Source organism: Anomaloglossus baeobatrachus, chromosome 3, assembly GCF_048569485.1.
Source record: "Anomaloglossus baeobatrachus isolate aAnoBae1 chromosome 3, aAnoBae1.hap1, whole genome shotgun sequence".
NCBI classification, from domain to species: Eukaryota; Metazoa; Chordata; class Amphibia; order Anura; family Aromobatidae; genus Anomaloglossus; species Anomaloglossus baeobatrachus.
Window position 1 is genome coordinate 528,475,899 of NC_134355.1, and position 21,615 is coordinate 528,497,513.

The 21,615-nt window shown below is 46.8% G+C and overlaps 1 protein-coding gene across 4 annotated transcripts in view; it reads left to right on the forward strand.

Annotated features, from left to right (window-relative positions):
- Positions 1–21,615, forward strand: part of PLS1 (plastin 1) — a 179,094-nt gene that overhangs the window by 137,468 nt on the left and 20,011 nt on the right. For all 4 annotated transcript variants that reach the window (XM_075338598.1, XM_075338597.1, XM_075338600.1 and 1 more), the window contains 4 exons: positions 365–557; positions 7,837–7,915; positions 8,049–8,163; positions 8,604–8,737. In XM_075338598.1, coding sequence (XP_075194713.1) covers positions 365–557; positions 7,837–7,915; positions 8,049–8,163; positions 8,604–8,737 — 521 coding nt within the window. The remainder of the gene's footprint in view (positions 1–364; positions 558–7,836; positions 7,916–8,048; positions 8,164–8,603; positions 8,738–21,615) is intronic.

Below are 21,615 nucleotides of genomic sequence, written 5' to 3' on the forward strand. Positions count from 1 at the left end.
CATGGTAAATTTGTGAATGCGGTTAATGTAATATATGTATGTAGCTAAACAGTGGGCCCCTAAACTCAATGTTACTGGTGGGCCCTTGTCACCTCAGTCCAACTGTAAATAAAGCTGTATATAGTCAGCATTATCATGTAACATGATTGACTATGGAGGCATGTGCCTCTGCTTGGCCCGATTTGTTGTGTACATCCCTAAGGCCCCTAGAAAATAAACATCCAGACAATCCTACACATGCTCATCAGTATGTTTGCTGGATTTCTCGGACACTACTATAAGCAGACGTGCAGCCGGCCCTTTTCATTTCACCTGGTACGTGGATACTGTAGGGGACATGCTAAATTTTGCCTTGTTTTGGTAGGAGCCTAATGATCTGAAGAGGGCTAATTACATGCTCAACCAAGCCGACAAGCTGGGCTGCAGACAGTTTGTGACACCATCAGATGTCGTTTCTGGAAACCCTAAACTGAACTTGGCGTTCGTTGCAAATCTGTTCAACATGTACCCAGCTCTGAACAAAGTCGATGGCTTTGATTTCATGAACCAGTTAGAAGGTAAGATAAATTACACAAACTCCTAGAAGTATTATTATACAGGGGTTTATGTGTTATTGCATCACTATGGAAAGCTAGGGACTATAATTTCGGAAAGGTCCAGCTGGTACAATGAGGATGTTGGGCAAACAGTGAAAAACAATAAACAATGATATTTACTAAGCAAAAAAGCAGCATAATTACAGCTTAGCAACAAAATGGAGTCCATGGTATGTCCCAAACTTGGACTTTTGACACATTTTGCCTCTTTAGTGACTTTATTTTACGATTGTTACTAGAAAAAAATGATAAAATCAGGATATAATTTTTTTTTCTTGCACAAATTATTGGTGTACATGTAGTGGGGAATATATATTGCCAGATATGTCATTAACTGACACAATAGTAGACCTAATCATGTGTTTTAAGCTGCTGTAAAGACTGAATTGTTCTTTGATGGACTCATTGTGGGATATCTGTAATTCAAACAGGACTGTCACCAGGTATAAATGGACATTTTTTGCTCTTATTGGTTTCCCGTTGCTCCCCTGAGTATTCCGCTTCTGCTGTCCAGTGCCAGAGATATGGGCCTTTTCATTTGGTGCTAATTTGTATGGTCTTTGCCAAGGGGGTATCTCTCACATGAGTCTCTGGGGGCGTGTTATTAGGCTGCTCTGCATAATTATCCTTGTTAGTAACACCCCTTAGAAAAGACCATAAAAATTAGCACTAAATAAAAAAGCCCATACATGTCTGGGATCACAAGATGGGTAAAAAAATGGCATACTCTTGGGAGAAGCAGGTATAAAAGAAGAGCAAAAACTGATAACTGATAATGAAAAATTGTGAAGACTTCATATCAAAAAGATGTCCTAATTTTGATGTGAGAGATATAAACTTGCACTACAACATGGGCAAAATGTCCCATATGCATGTAGCTATTCTGTAGGCGCTTAGGCACTCTTTATACACAGTGGTATAAAGAGTGCCTCTGTCCAGTACGGCTTCTACCGAATGATTCTGGGCAGCACGCTGCCTCAGTGGTTAGCTCTTTTGCTTAGCAGTGCTGGGGTCCTGAGTTTAAAAAGTTTGTCCACTACATTAATGGCCTATGCTTAGAGGATAGGTCATCAATGTCTGATAGAGTCCGACACCCCGTAAAGCTGATCAGCTGTCCTCAGTGCGGCACAGTGTGGATAGAAATGCTCACTTCTGGAGCTGCCCCATCAACTGATAGCAGCACATTTACATTCACATTCAGATCAATAGCAGGTGGCTGTGCAGTACCCGGCCGTGGATGCAAACAGAAGATGGAGCAGCTCCAAAACTGAGCCTTTCTGGCTGCCTACTGCCACCGCAGGCACCGAAAACAGCCAATTGGCGGGGGTGCCAGGTGTCAGACCACAGCTGAGGAGACAATGATGACCTAACCTAAGGGTGGCTTTACACGCTACAACATCGCTAGCCAATGCTAGCGATGGCGAGCGTGATAGCACCCGCCCCTATCGTTATGCCGATATGTGAAGATCGCTGCCGTAGCGAACGTTATCGCTACGGCAGCGTCACACGCACTTACCTGCTCGGCGACGTCGCTGTGACCGGTGAACCGCCTCCTTTCTAGGGGGGCGGTTCGCTCGGCATCACAGCGACGTCACTAAGCGCCCGCCCAATCAAAGTGGAGGGCGGAGATGAGCAGGACGAACATCCCGCCCACCTTCTTTCTTCCTTATTGCTGGCGTGTGGCAGGTAAGGAGAGGTTCCTCGTTCCTGCGGCGTCACACGTAGCGATGTGTGCTGCCGCAGGGACGAGGATCAACTTCACCCAAGCGACAGCAGCGATAATTGGGAGAGGACCCCCATGTCAACGAGGAGCGATTTTGGACGTTTTTGCAATGATCCAAAATCGCTCCTAGGGGTCACACACAACGAGATTGCTACAAAAATCACAAAATCAGTGACCCCAACGAGATCGCTGTAGCGATCTCGTAGCGTGTAAAGCCTGCTTTAGGATAGGCCATCAATGTAAAAGTAGTGGACAACCTCTTTAATTACCATCAAGAACAACATCTGCAGGATTTGGTTGTTCTCCCCGTGTCTCCAAACAGACATATTGATCGAAAATTTATGTTGTGAGCCTCAATGGGGACCGTGAGTGATGACAATGTATGTACAACGCTGCAGAATATGTCAGTGTTCTATAAGCAAGCAAAATATATAAAAAATACCTTTGTAATGGAGCATGCCACAACGGATATATACAGTATAGGTACCATATTAGATATTATGCCATCTTAAATCGCGAGGATTATTTTGTCTTAGGAGTGAAGATGTACAGCTCTTTTAAACAAGTGTCTTTAACCGTTCTGATGTTTTTCCATTTAATCTGTGAACCCAAGATTTCACACTCACATATGTGATAGGTACGGTATATTCTGATTTTATTGAAGTAGATTGGCTTTGCTGTGTGTGACTGTACCTTTGCATGATACATTTGGTTTGAAAGATAAAACCTAACTCCACCTAAAACACTAAATTTTGCATTAAACTGGAGCACATCCCAATGTCCCTGTTCCCACTCCAGATTCTACTCACAAGGATCTAGGAAGCTAAAAATTTGTGTCTGCCAGACACCATGGGTCCATATAGTGGAATATATCAGTGGAGATAGGTTTTAATATTTTTGGATTATCAACTATTTAGATCACTTTCTGATACCAGTCACAATATTGAGGGTGGATATGTGACTTATACATGCGTTCCTGTATAATGACAAGTTCAGTCGTTGCACTACACAGATTGTGGGATATTAGACAGGTTGATATATATTTGTCAACAGGCAAAATGTGAATCTGTTTTAATATTGAATAGAATCCTAATTATAAAATACACACATTTTCCTATTTAATATATGTCATAATTAATTTGTTCATACGCTATATTGATTGTTCGACAAAAAGTCACATCTTCATCAAAGCCTTGCCTCGCAGAACCTCAGAGCCTCTAATGCAGAATTGTCAAACAGCTGGGAAAATTGTACAGCAAACAGCACTATTTTTCCCATCAAAGGCTGGATACCATACAGAAATCCAAAGGACCGTGTTATAGTCACTGGGATCCACCTGGCACCATCCGTTTCCATTTATAATAACTAGTGATGGGCGAGCACTGAAATGCTCGGGTGCTCATTACTAGAGTCGAGCAAGTCAGACACTCTGAAAGTAACGAGTGTAATGGAAGTCACTGATTAGGTAGTTTAGCTCTCGGCTCACATACAGCCAGCCATAAACAGAGCATTTCCGGGGGAGGGCAAGGTTTTCTTTTTGTTGACACACTACAACCAAAAACATTATTTTTATCCCCCAGGAGAACCACTCAGATACTGGAAATAACACTCACTGTGGTGCCTGCACACATCATGCAGTGAAGGGAGCCAACTCTTTGTGTTCTTATTTCATGGATGACACGTCCGAGCACTTGTGATACTTATCTGGTCCAGAAAAAACAAAAATATTTCTCTCAGAACATGATATCAGAGGACATAAATATCAAAGAATTTAAATTAAAATACCAGATCCTTTTGTTCTCTATCAGATAAGCATCTATCAAAGAAATATGGCAAGAACGCTCAGCCGAGCTGTGTGCTCATGAGTATTGGGTGATTGGGAGAGAACAGTTGGCTGAAGAAGCATTCATCATACAGCTAGTGCATGTGTATGGCCAGCTTTAGGCTACATTCACACGAGCGTTCCGTTTTTGCAGTCTGCAAAAAATGGGCCTGTTTTTCCACGGATGCATCCATGTGGCATCCGTGTGACAACCGCATCTGTCCCGTTCTGTTCAGTATACAGTCCGTGTGACTTCCTCCTTTTTTTGCGGATTGCAAAAGAAACGGAAGGAGAGTTACATACAGTCCATATGGGGGCCAGATGCTGGTCCCCATATAAAGTCTATCAGGAACAGAATCTGGTGCAAAGGGGTAGGAGCAAGCACTACATACTCACCGATCACTGGCGCGGCTGTCACACTGCTCTCGCAGCAGCTCTTTGTTCTCCCCTAATTGGCTGCTCCTTAGGCTCATACATATTCACTTCCCCCCCATCTGTGATTGGTTACAGTCAGACACGCACTCACACTGAGTGACAACTGTCTGACTGCAACCAATCACAGCTGCTGGTGGGCCGTTCTATATCGTACAGTGCAATAAATCATTAAAAAAACGTCGTGTGGTCCCCCCCAATTTTGATACCAGCCAAGATAAAGCCTCACAGCTGCTGGCCAGTATTCTCAGGCTGGGGAGATCCACGTTATTGGAAGCTCCCCAGCCTAAAAATATCAGCCAGCCGGAATTGCTGCATCCATTAGATGTGACAGTCCTGGGACTTTACCCGGCTCAATCCCAAATACCCTGGTGCGGTGGCAAAAGCCCAGAGGTTATTGATGTCACGGCGTCTATAAGATACTCAACATCACTAAACCAGTCAGTAATAAAAAAAAAAATAGATGACAAACAAATTTTTATTTGAAAAAACACTCCCCAACACATTCTCTCTTTCACCAATTTATTGGAAAGAAAAAACAAATCCGGGTCCAGCATAATCCAATAAGGGGGGGGGTCCCACGATGATCCATACTCGCTGTCCCAGTCAAGGAAGAACAGAATGTTCCCCATTGGCTGGGAGAACAGTGCACTGGCCTGAGCTAATATTATTAGGTCAGCCCAGGTCACTGCAGGGCATGACCAGCGCTGACTTCAGGAGGTTAGCTAAGTACATTACCTGCGGTGATGTACACCACTGCACTCCTGGCGTCAGTGCTCGTCACTGACATCCATTGTCCGCCGCGTTCAGAAGAGAAGTCTCGCGTGAGCCTGTGACATCACCGGTAGTCACAGTCTCGGGCCGCTCGTGAGACTTGATATGAGTACACAGCGGGCATGGAAGTAAGTGACGAGTGCTGAAGTCAGGAGTGCAGCAGACTTCATCACAGCAGGTAATGAACTTTACTAACCTCCTAATGTCGGTGCTCATCATCCCCGCAGCTGCTGACACTGCAGCGCGGGCAGATGCTGACACACTTCAGTGCAAGCAGCTGCGGGGCTGGCCCGGGAGCGAGATACAGACTGCAGGTGCACCCGACAGAGATCACATGGAAGTGCTTCAGTGCGACTTCCAGGGATTTTGCGGACCCATTGACTTGAATTGAGTCATAGTCCGCTATGACGGAACAGAATAGGACATGTTCTATAATAACGGAACGGACATACGGCATCCATTGTGTTTTTTTGTAGGAACATATGCACACGGAAGTGCTTCCGTGTGCCATCCAATCCTACACCGAACATATTGAAAAGATGGTCCTGTCAGTAGGTCCACAAAAAATAGGAACTGAACTGAACAGACTGTACGGTCCTCTGAATGAGCCCTTAGCTGCTAGTGTTTGTGTATTTGTTGTTGTTATTGCCTGTTCGTGAATCTAGACCTACACTTTGCATGCAATTCTGAGATTCTTATGAGGTGAATGCTTAATTCTTGACAGTGCTGAGTAGTGTTAGCCATGAATGAGAAAAGACCCCCTCATTTTTTTACTGAAAGTTTAGAGAGGAATAAAATAACAATCTGAGCATTAATCACCTTAGCTCCCCCTAGTTTCTCTCGTTTGGCCTTCGGTAATGACATCACACTTATTCTATTGCATAAAGCATGATCACTAAATGACTGAAGGTCAACCTTATCTCTGCAAAACTCCTACTTAAATCTTACATAGGTATTGGCTACAATATTTATATGTTGTGTATAATTTTAGATTTAGGTTTTTTACTAAAAAAGGGTTCCCCAAATGATAAAACTGTTGTAAAATAACAGAATCAGATACTTCTCTGCTTCCCTAGATCCAGCACCTTTTGGCTGCACATCGATGTCACATCAACAGCTTACATCACCGCTGCTGCCAATGACAGAGCTAAGTGGCTCTGCCAATGTAGAAGGCATGGGCCGCTGAGCTTAGTGATTGGCTGCAGTGATGATGTGTGCCGTTGACAGTTTAAAAAGCCCCAAATCCGGGGCTGATTCATTAGGACTGGTGGTGCCCATGTCAAGTCTTAATGAAGGGACTCACTGGAGTACCATGCCTTAATATATAAGAGGTACACGCTACTTAATAAATTAGGTGCATCTGTTAAGTGACATGAGCTGCCACTACAAATGTAATCTTTTCAGTGATTGGAGTACATTGCGGGAGTAAGCTACACCACTTAAGTTGGCTTAACTTTTCATGAATTTAGTGGACGGCATAGCCATGCTGCTCCTATATTGGCATAACTGCCTAAGACTGGTGTGTAAATGCCAAATTGACCAACATTTCTGAGCAACTTCTGAGTTCCGCAAAAATATTATGACTTATTAAGTGCCAGAATTTTGGTATAAGCGCCTTAATTAAATGGCACCTATTTATAGTGGGCGGCACGGTGGCTCAGTGGACCCCAGCACTGCAGCCTTGCAGCGCTGGGGTCCTGGGTTCAAATCCCACCAAGGGCAACATATGTAAGGAGTTTATATGTTCTCTCCTTGTTTGCGTGGGCTTCCTCCGGGTACTCCAGTTTCTTCCCACACTCCAAAGACATACTGATAGGGAATTTAGATTGTGAGCCCCAATGGGGACAGTGTTGCCAATGTATGTAAAGCGCTGTGGCATTAATAGCGCTATATAAATGAATATATATGGTATGTATATGTGTGTGTATATATATACTAAAGTTTAGTATACAATAGCTGCTTGTAGTTTATATAACAATATCATCGTTCATGGAAATGTTAGAGTTATCTAGCATACTCCTGGCTAGAAGCTGACCAAATGCAGACTCACTCTGAGTCCATCTAGTTTGATTCTGGCTGGGGGTATACATATGGCATTCTCGCGGCCATGTGATGGCCATTCCCAGGTCTGACACCGGAGAATCCTCACAACACACCGTGTGTGATGTGAGGATTCATTTGTCTGCATGCACATAGAGGGACATAGAGGGGCTGTAGACTTGTCATTTTAGACTGGACAACCCCTTTATTGTAGGCACCAAATTTTCTTGTGTTTGCTAGACACAGCGCCATGCATGTTATAGTGGTTGCGCCTGGTATTGCAGCTCAGTTCCATTTACTCAGAGAAAACATTTAATAACCCCCCAGGTTACATGTAATTGTAGCTGTGTAGAAACACTGGGGTTACTCTGCCCCATTGGAGCGCATGATGGGGCTTATGCATTCCCAGTAATGTGTTATATATTGTTATTTATCATTCATAAATACAGGAGAAACCAATGAGGAAAGGACATTCCGCAACTGGATGAATTCACTGGGTGTGAACCCTCATGTCAACCATATGTACAGGTACTGAATGCTCCTCTTATCTGTGTATATGGATCCATGCATTGCCTGAGCGAGTACTATTACACTGATTTCATTATTTATTGTCCGGTTAATGCATGTGAACTGCATCAGCCTTTATTCCCTTTATTTCTAGTGATTTAAGTGATGCTCTGGTGATCTTCCAGCTCTACGAACGGACACGAGTCCCGGTCGACTGGGGCCGTGTAAATAAACGACCATTTTCAGCTCTTGGTGGACATATGAAGAAGGTGTGTGCTGATGGCTTATTCTGAGTCCTTGTGTAATATTTTGGGCGCAGATGTCTAAAGTATATGGTCAGCCTTTGTTGGATGTCAGAGCTGGAGGAAAGTCATTAGTGTGCCTCATCTTTTCTCTGTTGAGTTGCGAGTAGGGTGCCATTGTGTACGCGGGTATGTGGCAAGCTATCTTTTGGGTAGCTAATTGGCACTTTCAGAGGACAGAGGTCTTTCATCACTTAGGGACCCCAAAGGGCCCACTGACTCATATAAAAAGGGAGTATTATAAATGGCACTTGGTAAATAAGCCCTGCTATAGATTTTCCATTGGGGCCCCTAAGTTCCAAGTTTATACTATTATCTTGGTTTACAAAGTTTACAGCACCCAAAATGATCAAAATATTTTTCTTCTAGTTTCTACTACTTAATTATGTATGTTTTCATTTTTCTAGATAGAGAATTGCAATTATGCTGTAGACCTGGGAAAGCACAAGGCAAAGTTCTCTTTAGTGGGTATATGTGGCAATGACCTACATGAAGGGAACCGCACACTCACACTGGCCCTGGTCTGGCAGCTAATGAGGAGGTGAGTATGTAACCCACATTTGTGAATGGAAACTACACACTTACAGTGCCTTGCGAAAGTATTTGCGCCCCCCCCCTTGAATTTTTGATCCTTTTCCCACATTTCAGGCTTCAGACATAAAGATAAAAAATTTAATGTTATGGTGAAGAATCAACAACAAGTGGGACACAATTGTGAAGTTGAACGAAATTTATTGCTTATTTTAAACTTTTGTAAAAAATAATAAACTGAAAATTGTGGCGTGCAATATTATTCATCACCTTTACTTTCAGTGCAACAAACTCACTCCCGAAGTTCATTGAGGATCTCTGAATGATTCAATGTTGTCCTAAATGACTGATGATGATAAATATAATCCACCTGTGTGTAAGCAAGTCTCCATATAAATGCACCTGCTCTGTAATAGTCTCAGTGTTCTGTATAAAGCGCAGATAGCATCATGAAGACCAAGGAACACAACAGGCAGGTCCGTGAAGCTGTTGTGGAGAATTTTAAAGTTGGATTTGGTTACAAAAGATTTCCACAATTTTAAACATCCCAAGGAGCACTGTGCAAGCGATCATATTGAAATGGAAGGAGTATCATACCACTGCAAATCTACCAAGACCCAGCGGTCGCTCAAAAATTTAATCTCAAACAACTTAAAGGGGACGAATAATATTGCATGCCCCACTTTTTTGTTTATTATTTTTTATAATAGTTTAAAATAAGCAATAAATTTTGTTCAACTTCACAATTGTGCTCCACTTGTTGATTCTTCACCATAAAATTTTAATTTTTTATATTAATGTTTGAAGCCTGAAATGTGGAAAAAGGTTGAAAAATTCAAGGGGGCCGAATACTTTCGCAAGTCACTGTATGTACAGTTATTAGCACTTCCTAGTGTTGAGCAAACAGATTTGCAGGTCCGTGAACCAGCATCCATGTTGGTAGCCTGTTCAGCCCATCAAATTTTCTCCTACCTGTCGCCATCCCCGACACTTGTTCTCATTAGCAGGCCCAGGAGTGACATCGTAGATATAACACGCCACAATGACAATGTCGCACCCGGCCTACTAGGTGAAGAGGTACACTGGGCTCCTGTCACGGGTGTGTCACGGGTGACAGACAGTCATGTGCTTTCTGGCAATAGAAGGTCACAGCGTTTGGCTGCGCAAAATGCTCCCTGACTTTCTATTGTTCTTGCTGTTAGTATTCATTGTACTAGGTAGCTTTCTTGCTGGGTTTTCATCTCTTCCACTTTAGAACCCAGCATAGCTCTACTTCTGTCCAACTGCTGATTATCAGTATTCTCCTTATGCTTAAATACCCCCATCTCCCCTGGATTTGTGCTGGCGATATTATCCAGTTCATTCAAGCTCTGGTTGCAAGTAGGTGGCTTGTACTCTTCTGTGGTATCATGGCAGAAACTTTGCCGAACTTCTACCTGAGTCATCTGTGGATAAGTAGTTCTTGCATTTTCCCCTTGTTGTCTTCTTTAGTGTTTAGTGGGGTTGACGAAGAGCTTATCCAACCTGTTCCCTATTTGAGGTCTAGCACTAGGGATATTTAGGGTCAGGCATCCAGCTTGGCGCATAGGTGAGCAACCCATCTAGGGTGGTGAGGGATCCCAGGGACAAATGGTAGGTTTAGTCAGGGGTTACCATCTCCCCCTTCCCTAGATGCAGGGTTACCCTTCCCTTCCCTTTCGCTGTTTGCTTGGAACTCCCCCATACCTATTGTGACAGCTCCTATCTGGAGGCCACGGACTACATCCGTAGCTGCTGGACCAGGGTCCTGGGAATCTTTTTGCTCAACTTTAGCATTAACCTTATTTTACTCACAACATACTTATAACATTGTCAAATTACCTCTTAAGTAAGATTTATTAATATGCGTGGTATTTCTTATGTAGAGGAATGTCAGTTAGAAAGATTTTATTCATGACTTTCTGCCATTCTCAGTCAATCTGGAATAGATGTAAAAAACCCCGTATATATTACATTGATGTATATCTGATGTATTAATGTTAACAATCGGTAAACTAACCATTGTAATAGATCTCTTGTGAAAAAACCCCAAAACAAGAACAAATATTAACCAATATATAGTATATGTTCAGATGCCACAGTGCCATAGGTTATGTATCCACAACAGATTAGCCAGCAGCATGTAGCGTATTGGTAAGAATGGAGGATATGGGGAAAATATGCTGGAAGAATATATATAGGGCTGGGTTCTCAAGGCCGTATTTCCTCTATCTTCTCCATTCTGTCAGCCTGTGAAAATCGGGCCACACTTGGATGTCATCCAAGTACAATTACATTTTTTTATGAAGCCATAGACTTGAATGGCCATCAGTGCCTTCTGATTCTCTGAGGCAAATCATGCATGCTGCGTTTTTTTTCCTTGGAAATGAGTTTCAGACTGTAATGACGAAATTAAGAATAAAAAAAAGATGAATCTGACAGAAAACACCACTAGGGGGCAGGAGGGCACTGTGTACTGAAAAACATTACATAAGCTGTGAAAAGCAATAAAAGATGAGCAACATGAAACTGCTGAGTGTACACGAAAAACTAGGATCTATCCTATCTATCGATCTATTGATCTATCTATCTATCTATCTATCTATCTATCTATCCCTCTATCTACCTATCTATCTGACTTGCCCACCCCAGGGCTATGGGACACCCGGTGCCGGGCCGGACTAGTCCGGGGGTAGTCAGTGGTGGCTGGGCCCGACTCCGAGACCCTGGTGGGTGTCAATTAAATATGGCTTCAGTGGGGTTGATTAAAGTTTGTATTATCGTGACGCCACCTGTGGTTTGCGGCTATTAAGCCGCCGCTGCTGTATGAGGCCTCCGGGGCTGGTGGTATGGCAGCTTGGATGGTCCTGCTCCCCACAGGTGGAGCGGTACCCTGGGGCAACAGTTGGTGCTCGTGAGAGTCTATGGTGTGATGGAAGTCTATGCAGGCGGCAATAACTGAGACAACACCAGAGGGTGCAATTCCAAGGTCTTTACTCACATTTCCTGGGCTGCAGCACACTTGTGCCTCTGGGCGGCTGGAACCCACTGTCAGGGACCTCCGCCAATCCTGGGTAGATCTTGGAATGAAAGCCGGTACCCTCTTCTAAAGTGTCTCTGTCTTCAGCTGTCTCCTTAAGCCTTGCCCTTGTTGGATGAACCTGGCTCAGCCTCCACTACAGCCTCCGGGCTGGGGGCTCGCCTGTAGGTTATTTACCCCCTTTCTGAAGGTTCTGCTGTGGGCTGTGGCCCGGGGAGTTTGCAACTTTCCCTGGGCCTCGGTTTTTACTGTTGGAGATGATTTTCCACTCCTTCGGTTTCTAGGGACTGTCCCCTGTTGCAGCTTGATCCCTCCACCGAATGACTTTGTGGAACAGGCCATCAGCTCAAAAGCTATCTGTGGCCCTGGAATCCCTTCTCTTCCTCTGCTTGGTGTCACCTGGACCCTCTGAGTCCCAGGGTCTTCACCAGGAAGCGTCTCTTTCTTTCCTTGCTCCTGTCTGACTAGAGCTCTATCCTCAGCTCCCTTCTCTGCCTCCCGCAAACTCTCTCTCCTCAACTCTCTCCACTAGACCTTCCTTCTCTCTCTACACTTGTCTGGCTCCTCCCACCTACCCAGTTGCTATGATCTACCCTATAGGAGCAGGGATGGGTCTTACGGCCCCTCCCAGCATGCAGCATGGGAGGGTTGCTGCCACTGTTCCTGGTCCCAGTGTGTACCTAACAATGGGTGTAGTGTAGATTTGCCTGAGTACCGGCGTTTACTCCTTTCCTTACCCAGAATGGGACGTCACACCGCTGGCTGGGGTGCAATGTTCCTGTGGCGACGGAAGCCTCAGGGGCGCCAAACTCCCCCACAGCGAATCCCAGCACGTCCTCGGGCTGAAAAATAACAGAAAATTGTGGAAGGAATTGCAAAATTTTTGTTATGCATAACTGTAAAACTGTAAAACTTTTCTTCCCTTTATGGAAGGCGCAGATACTTTAACGTTGCAAACATTCTTATAAAGTAAAACTCTAAGTGTGCACTTCCAGTCCATTGCACGGTTTGGCACTTCTACCATAATTCTGGTAGGGGGCACAACAGGTGCAACTAATTACATTATGATCTTCTGACCACACATAGTCCAGTGGCCCAAAACGTCTTTTCAACATTAAAAGGGGGAAAAAAGCAAAGACAAAACCAGCCACTAAGTCCAGTGGCCTGGTAACACAGGACACATATACATTCACCGGGGACCACATTCCAGTCCAGTGGCCCGGTAACATACAAACAAAAAGGGGGGTGTGACATCTTCAAAAAGTACAAGGGGCAGTAAGGCGGGAAAGGGTGTCATCTTGAAAAAGCACATTAGGGCAATACAAAAGGGACGTCTTCAGAAAGGGATGAGGGGCAGACAGGGGCTATATACAGTTCAGGTCTTCTTTCTCTTCACTCTTACTTGCGGGGATAGATGCGAGGATCCCACTCCGGCATTGCCCCAGGCAACAAGTAGGCCGAGGAGATCAGGGTTTGGGTCTCCTGCGTGGCTGTAACAGGCCTGTTGGAAGGTTCTGCAGCCCGGGTCTGCTCTGCAGTGGGGCTGCATGCTGAGGCGGTACTGCACGCTGGCATGGTGCTGCTGGCTCGCAGAGGGTTACTGGCTGGCGCGGGGCTGCTGGCTTGCAAGGGGTTACCGGTGGTACGGCGCCACTCTGGCCCCTCCAGTGAGGTTTCCTCCCGCAAGACGTGGACACTCAGGGCATACCAGCCACGGCTCCCCATCAGCCTGGTGTATTCCACCATGTCGCCAGGCTTAACATCGCGCCCTGGGTGGCCTCTGGTCAGATGCTCCTCGATGTCGCGGCGGGCCACAAACACGTCCTTGCCCAAACCGGGCTCCCGGATAAAGCCCCAGCCACCTTCCTGCCTGAAGTCGATGACCTGGCCCCTTCTCACTGGACCCTGGGATCCTTTGCGGGCTTTTCGGATCTGTGCCTTGGAGGCCAGGTTGGACGCCTCCACTGCCCTCCATTTCTCTTCCCGGAGCTCCTGTTCCTGCTGGAACCGCTCCACTTGGCGAGCGCAGGTGAGTTCTGTTGCTAGCGGGGTTGCGGCCGGGCGCAGGGGACGGGCCAGTCCCGGGTCGCGGACCGGAGCGGCATCCCAATTCACCCCAGGTGAGTATGCACCCAGCAAGTCTGTAGGAGGGCTTGGCAAGGGGCCCACCAGATCATCGGGGCCCGCTGGGTTCAGGGAGCGTTCTGCGCTGCCGGGGGCTCCTGGGCCTGCTGTGGCCTTGCTGCGTTCAGTGGACGCCTCCTGCAAGCCGGCAGGAGGGCTGGGCGGTGGCGCTACATAGTGCCCTGGGTCTGGACGGACAGGGGCGGCGTACAGCTTACCCGGGTGCTCTACGATGGCCTGCTCACAGTGGCCCACAACATGGGGTGCCTGCCGCTCCTCCTCGGCACTCAACCCTCCAGCTTCATGCTCGATTCGCTTCTCCACCTCCGCTTTCACTTCGCTCAGCCTCCGGGTGAGCAGCTCCACTTCATCGCGGAGCAGGTCCAGCAGGGGACCCATCTGTTGGCTCCCTGGGGTGCTCAGCTGCAGATGCTCGGCCATGCTTTCTGCCTGGTTCTTGTTTGCTGCTGCTCTGGCTGGATGCTCGACCACGCCACTCAGCTGCACCCTTTCCCCTCTTGGAGGCGGGGCCGGGGGCTGCACCAGCGCTTGTCACCAGACTGGCACCCAGGCCATCACCGCCGGCACTGCTCCGCTCACAATCCAGTACATCTTCTTGGCCTGCTGGTCTGGCATTTAGACTTTTTCTGCCAGCCGGCCAGCTTCTCTAGGCGCCATCTCTCTCTCCTCCGCTCACCATGGCGGGCACTTCTTCGCGCTTCTTGGCCAAGACCAAGGGGGCGGGGCTTCTCTTTGCGCCCTTTCTTCTGGCACGCCCCCCTTCTTCCCGCGCTTTGCAAGCTGTAATGGCGGCGGTTTTCACAATGACACAGTCTTTTAAGCACAGTTTCTGCAGGCGCACAGTACCCGGTGGGACCGGGCACGAAATCCTGTTCGTGACGCCAAAGTTGACTCGCCCACCCCAGGGCTATGGGACACCCGATGCCGGGCCGGACTAGTCCGGGGGTAGTCAGTGGTGGCTGGGCCCGACTCTGAAACCCTGGTGGGTGTCAATTAAATATGGCTTCAGTGGGGTTGATTAAAGTTTGTATTTTCGTGACGCCACCTGTGGTTTGCGGCTATTAAGCCGCCGCTCCTGTATGAGGCCTCCGGGGCTGGTGGTATGGCAGCTTGGATGGTCCTGCTCCCCACAGGTGGAGCGGTACCCTGGGGCAACAGTTAGTGCTCGTGAGAGTCTATGGTGTGATGGAAGTCTATGCAGGCGGCAATAACTGAGACAACACCAGAGGGTGCAATTCCAAGGACTTCACTCACATTTCCTGGGCTGCAGCACACTGGTGCCTTTGGGCAGCTGGAACCCACTGTCAGGGACCTCCGCCAATCCTGGGTAGATCTTGGAATGAAAGCCGGTACCCTCTTCTAAAGTGTCTCTGTCTTCAGCTGTCTCCTTAAGCCTTGCCCTTGTTGGATGAACCTGGCTCGGCCTCCACTACAGCCTCCGGGCCGGGGGCTCGCCTGTCGGTTATTTACCCCCTTTCTGAAGGTTCTGCTGTGGGCTGTGGCCCGGGGAGTTTGCAACTTTCCCTGGGCCTCGGTTTTTACTGTTGGAGATGATTTTTCACTCCTTCGGTTTCTAGGGACCGTCCCCTGTTGCAGCTTGATCCCTCCACCGAATGACTTTGTGGAACAGGCCACCAGCTCAAAAGCTATCTGTGGCCCTGGAATCCCTTCTCTTCCTCTGCTTGGTGTCACCTGGACCCTCTGAGTCCCAGGGTCTTCACCAGGAAGCGTCTCGTTCTTTCCTTGCTCCTGTCTGACTAGAGCTCTATCCTCAGCTCCCTTCTCTGCCTCCCGCAAACTCTCTCTCCTCAACTCTCTCCACTAGACCTTCCTTCTCTCTCTACACTCGGCTGGCTCCTCCCACCTACCCAGTTGCTATGATCTACCCTATAGGAGCAGGGATGGGTCTTACGGCCCCTCCCAGCATGCAGCATGGGAGGGTTGCTGCCACTGTCCCTGGTCCCAGTGTGTACCTAACAATGGGTGTAGTGTAGATTTGCCCGAGTACCGACGTTCACTCCTTTCCTTACCCAGAATGGGACGTCACACCGCTGGCTGGGGTGCAATGTTCCTGTGGCGACGGAAGCCTCAGGGGCGCCACATATCCCTCTATCTATCTATTTATCTATCCCTCTATCTATTCCTCTATCTATCTATCCATCCATCTGGATATAAAAAGAAAAACGGCCACACACTATAATGACAAAAGATTTAAAACACTAACAGCAACCTAGAAAATGTTTTTTGAGGTGTTTGGCATATCAGAATGGCCATGTCAATACCTGCCCAGCAGCCACATCACAGCAACCTCATTATGCTGGGTCCTACTCTATGCTGCCTCTGTCTAACAACCTTATTGTAAGGGCGGCGAGTGACCCTCCCCCTCTTAAAAGTGAAACACACCTGGGGCTAATAGGCAAGGTGGTGACTGGACTGCTCAGCCTGTCAAAAGGTCATTACTCCATATAAGATACAACAAACAAAGAGAAAACTGGAAGCACTTCCAATAGTGTGAACAGGTGAGTAATGTCTCTCTCGCTGCCCTTAGGCCCCTTTCACATTGCGTTTTACCTTCCGCTCACAGGTCCCGTCAGAGCATCCGTCCGAACCGCCCCTCCCCCACTCTGCAAAGCGTGTTCCGGATGCATGCGCCTGACAGGGCCATTCACTGCTATGGAGCGCACTGCGTTAGCGTGTGCTCTGTTTTGTGCCATTTTTTGCACATATACATTTCTGCAGACGGACACCCGAACGTAGTCCACCTACGGGCTTAATAATTCATATTACACAGATAATTTGGCAGCATCTTTGAGCCTAAGTAGGCATCAGTTTGCCGATTTGTTGGAAATTCTAAATTAATTGAGCAATTATACATAAATATTTACCGTATTTTTCGTTTTATACGGTGCATCTTATAATCAAACGCACCGGATTATAAGACGCACCCCAAGTTCAGAGCAAAAAAAGGTGAAGAAAAAAAATGGGGTCCGTCTTGTAATCCCGTGGTGTCTTACCGGAGGGCGCATTAGTGGTGGTGGAGGAGTCACAGGAGGCAGGGGTGGTGGGTGTCCCAGAAACTGTAGGTTGTGCTGGTTCAGCAACAAAGGCTGGGGCTGCGGTGGAGGCTGGGGCTCGGGCTGCGGCGGAGGCTCAGGCTGCCATGCTCGGGCAGCTACTGTGGCGTCTGGACGTGGTGAGGGCTTAAAAGAAATGGCTCCCGGAGTCAGCGCAGATTTAGCTCTAGGCTCAATGGCAAGCCGAGATCTCATCTGCGCAAGCGCCACCTCCGGGCGCCATTTTCCTGAAATTCACTGGAGGCAGATCAGTGGGCCAGAGGTGGCGACTGCGAAGATGAGAGCTTGAGCCGAGAGCTCCATCTGTGCACGCACAGACTCCGAGTGGCATTATTTGAAGTCCTCACCGCCTGACTCGCAGCGCCAGTCCAGCAGCCGGAGATCCCTCTCAGACAATACACAGCCGCTGCAGCCGCCGGAGACCCCGCACAGCCGCTGCAGACACCGCACAGCCGCCTCAGCAGCAGCCGCCAGAGACCCCGCACAGTGGCTGCAGACCACGCACAACCGCTGAAGCCGCTGCACAGCCACCGCAGCCCCTGCACAGCACCTCCGCATTCCCCTGGCCTCTTGCGACCCCTCTCCACCACCCTGGTAAGCTACATTCAGATTATAAATCTCATCCCTCACTTTCCTCCCAAATATTTGGGAGGAAAAGTGCGTCTTATAATCCGATAAATATGGTATATTTCTATCAATTGCCTCTTAGGAGAGGAAGAGGACTTGAACTGTAGCGCCACCTATTGGAAGTAGCAATCCTAAAAATCAGTATCAACCCCTTAACGAGCCTTGTCATATGACTTAGATACATAGGTTGAAAAAAGACCTAGTCCATCTAGTTCAACCTTAGAATAAAAGCCAAACCAAAATTTCAATTTGCAGACACAGGGGTTTGTGGTGTTGCTACTCATCAGTTCAAATGATGATATTTGATACGACTGTATGAGAAGCTTCTGCCTGGGATCTATGGGGTAATGTTTCCCCTTGTTCAGAATTACATGCCTGGAATGCCTCTGTGAGGAGACTCATAAGGCTAATAAGTCTCCTCACACATTCATGCCATGCATGTTACTCTCCACAAGGGGAAACAGTACCCCTTACATAAATATATACAGCTGAAGTCACAAGGTTACATACATCTGAATCACATTTTTTAAACTTCAATTTTTCCATTCTTTATATGTAAGCCTATCACAGTCCTTGGCTTAGATATGTTAGAATCACTACTATATGTCAGAATACTACAAGGCAATGATTTAGTTTGGCTTTTATTTCTTTGATCACATTCCCAACAGCTCAGGGGTTTGCATACATGTGATTAGTATTTGGTAGCTTTGCCTTTGAATCATCAAACAAGGGTCACACATTTTGTGTAGTCTTCCACAAGCTTCTCACAATACCATGTTGTAATTTTGCTCATTCCTCCTGACAGAGCAGGTGTAACACAGGTCTCACTAACTGCAGATGCTTTTATAGTTCTACCCATAAAATTTCTATTGGATGGAGGTCAGGACTTTGTGGTGCCACTTCATTACCTGCCCCTTTTTATTCTTAAAGCAAGTACTCTAGAGTTTATATTTTTTTACAGCTTTGGAGTGGCGCTTTAAATGTAAATTGCCTGCCACCCCAATCCTGGTATTATACTCACCTGCTACCGTCCTCATCCTTTTTAGGCATCGCTCTGGTCCCGCGGTGCCATCTTGGGTAATGTCTGACTGTCCGGAAGTTAGAAATTATGTCACAAGCTCCCAATGTAACTTTATTACCCAAATTGAGGCTAGAACGAGGCTCTCGTAGAGTGTCATTGATTTGTGACCTCCGGTGCACCCCATGAAACATGGGAGCTGCCGGCAGGTCACAACTCGCCAATGACCGACCGCAGAGACGCTAGAAAAATAAAACAGTGGCAAGTGGGTATAAGACAGGGAGCTGGGGACTTATAGTTAAAGCACCACTCCAACTCTGAAATACAAAAAAGGGGAGTATTGCTTTAAGCTATTTTGTAACTTTGGAAGTAATAATAATAATAATAATAATAATCTTTATTTCTATAGTGCCAACATATTCCGCAGCGCTTTACAATTCAGAAGGATCATATACAAACAAGTAACAGTTATAGAAAATACAATATTTAAAGGGAAAAAAGACAACCCTGCTCGTGAGAGCTTACAATCTACAATGAGATGGGGGGGGACAAGGTATAAGTGCTTATTTACAATGACAATCCAGCCATCTCAAGAAAATGGGGGATAGATAATGGCTTCCTGGATCAGTTGGCCAGAGCCCTGAGATGCATTTGGGTGCCATGGAGTTTTACGTGGGGTAAGTTTCTGAGAAGTTGGAGGGATTAGGTGAAATTAGTTTGGCTAGGGATTGTGATAGGCCACCCCAAAAAGATGCGTTTTTAGGGTGCATCTGAAGCTGAGTAAGTTGTGATTCGTCCTAACTTCTTGGGGTAGAGCGTTCTAGAGGTTTGGTGCAGCTCGGAAGAAGTCTTGGATTCGGCAGTGGGAGGTTCGAATTAGTGTGGATGTTAGTTGAAAGTCATTTGCAGAGCGTAGAGAATGGGTGGGATGATAGACAGAGAGGAGGGTGGAGATGTAGGGGGGTGCCGCATTGGGGAGAGCTTTGTGGGTGAGAACAAGCAGTTTGAATTGGATCCTGTGATATATGGGCAGCCAGTGCAATGACTGGCACAGAGCAGAGGCATCCGAGTAGCGGTTGGCCAGATAGGTGACCCTGGTTGCTGCATTAAGGATGGACTGTAGAGGAGAGAGTCTAGTTAGGGGGAGATCAATTAATAGAGAGTTACAGTAGTCAAGGCGAGAGTGGGTCAGGGCCACGGTGAGGGTTTTTGTCGTTTCCATTGTGAGAAAGGGGCGGATTCTAGAGATGTTCTTGAGGTGCAAGCGGCAGGAGCGGGCAAGAGATTATATGTGGGAGGTGAAGGAGAGATCAGTGTCAAGTATAACACCCAGACAGCGGGCTTGCTGCCTAGGACTTATCGTTGTGCCACACACAGAGAGGGAGATGTCAGGTTTAGGAAGGTTGGAAGATGGAGGGAAAAGAAGAAGTTCAGTTTTGGAAAGGTTACGTTTCAGATAGAGAGCAGACATGACATTGCAAACTGCAGTCAGGCAATCACTGGGGGCGAGTGGGGGTGAGCTCAGGGGATGAGGTGTATAGCTGTGTGTCATCAGCATAAAGATGGTACTGAAAGCCAAATCTGCTGATGGTCATTCCAATTGGGGCAGTGTAGAGGGAGAAATGAAGAGGGCCGAGGACTGAACCTTGAGGGACCCCAATAGTGAGAGGAAGAGGAGAAGGTGTGGAGCCAGCAAATGATACATTGAATGAGAAGGATAAGATAGGAAGAGAACCAGGAAAGCACAGTGTCCTTTAGGCCGATAGAATGGAGCATAGAGAGAAGGAGATGGTGGTCAACAGTGTCGAAGGCGGCAGAGAGGTCAAGAAGGATGAGCAGAGAGTGGTCACCGTTACGTTTTGCTGTCAACAGGTCATTGGTCACTTTGACAAGGGCAGTTTCTGTTGAGTGTAAAGGGTGGAAGCCAGACTGTAAAGGATCTAGAAGAGAGTGAGTGGAAAGGTAGCGGGTGAGATGAGAGTAGACCAAGCGCTCTAAGAGTTTGGAGATGAAGGGGAGATTGGAGACTGGTCTGTAGTTGCTTGTGCAGGACGGATCAAGAGAAGGTTTTTTTAATAATGGAGTAATGATAGAGTGTTTGAGGGAACAGGGGAAGATACCAGAAGAGAGAGAGAGATTGAAGATTTTAGTTAGGTGAGTAGTGACAACCGGAGAGAGGGACTGGAGTAGGTGTGAGGGAAAGGGATCAGTAGGGCAAGTGGTAGGACGAGAAGAAGAGAGGAGCCTGGAGACATCCTCCTCTGTGACTGGGTCAAATGTGGAAAGTGAGCTGGATGGGATGTGGAGAGGGATGGGATTCACAACGCTTGGTGGCTGGGAGCTGATCTCTCGGCGGATGTTTTTTATTTTCCCTGTGAAATACGAGGCCAGGTCATCAGCATGAAGGGCTGTGATAGGGGTCTGTGCTTAGTAGTATGTTTGGTGTCATTGTCCATTTGTGAGTCCTATATACACACTAGCTTTAACTTCTTTGCTGATGTTGCTTCAATATTTCTACATAATTTTCCTTACTTGTAATGCCAGGAGATGATGCTGGCACCCACAGGGATGGAGTTCTTTGGCTTGCATGACTCCATTAATAATGTCCTTTTTCCTCCATAAACATTGGTCATTATGGCCAAACCGTTCAATTTGTGTTGCATCAGACAAGAAGATTTCTTAAAAAAGTAAGATATTTATATAATTGTGGTAACAATTTAATTCGTTGTGTATGGGTGCAGTGCTACCAGCCACCACTAAATACCACAGGTTTCGGGTTCCCCAGTTGAAGTGGAAAAATCCCAATCTTCAGGAATAGGGACAGGGTTGGCAGGGTTAACTGAAGAGCCGGCACAAAGTGAGGGGAATATATTGAAGGGTATTTCCTGGTTTTAGTTGTGTTGTATAGGGAATGCTAAGGCTGAAGTTATATTCAGGAGGAAGCAGTTCACCTCCAATTGACTCAA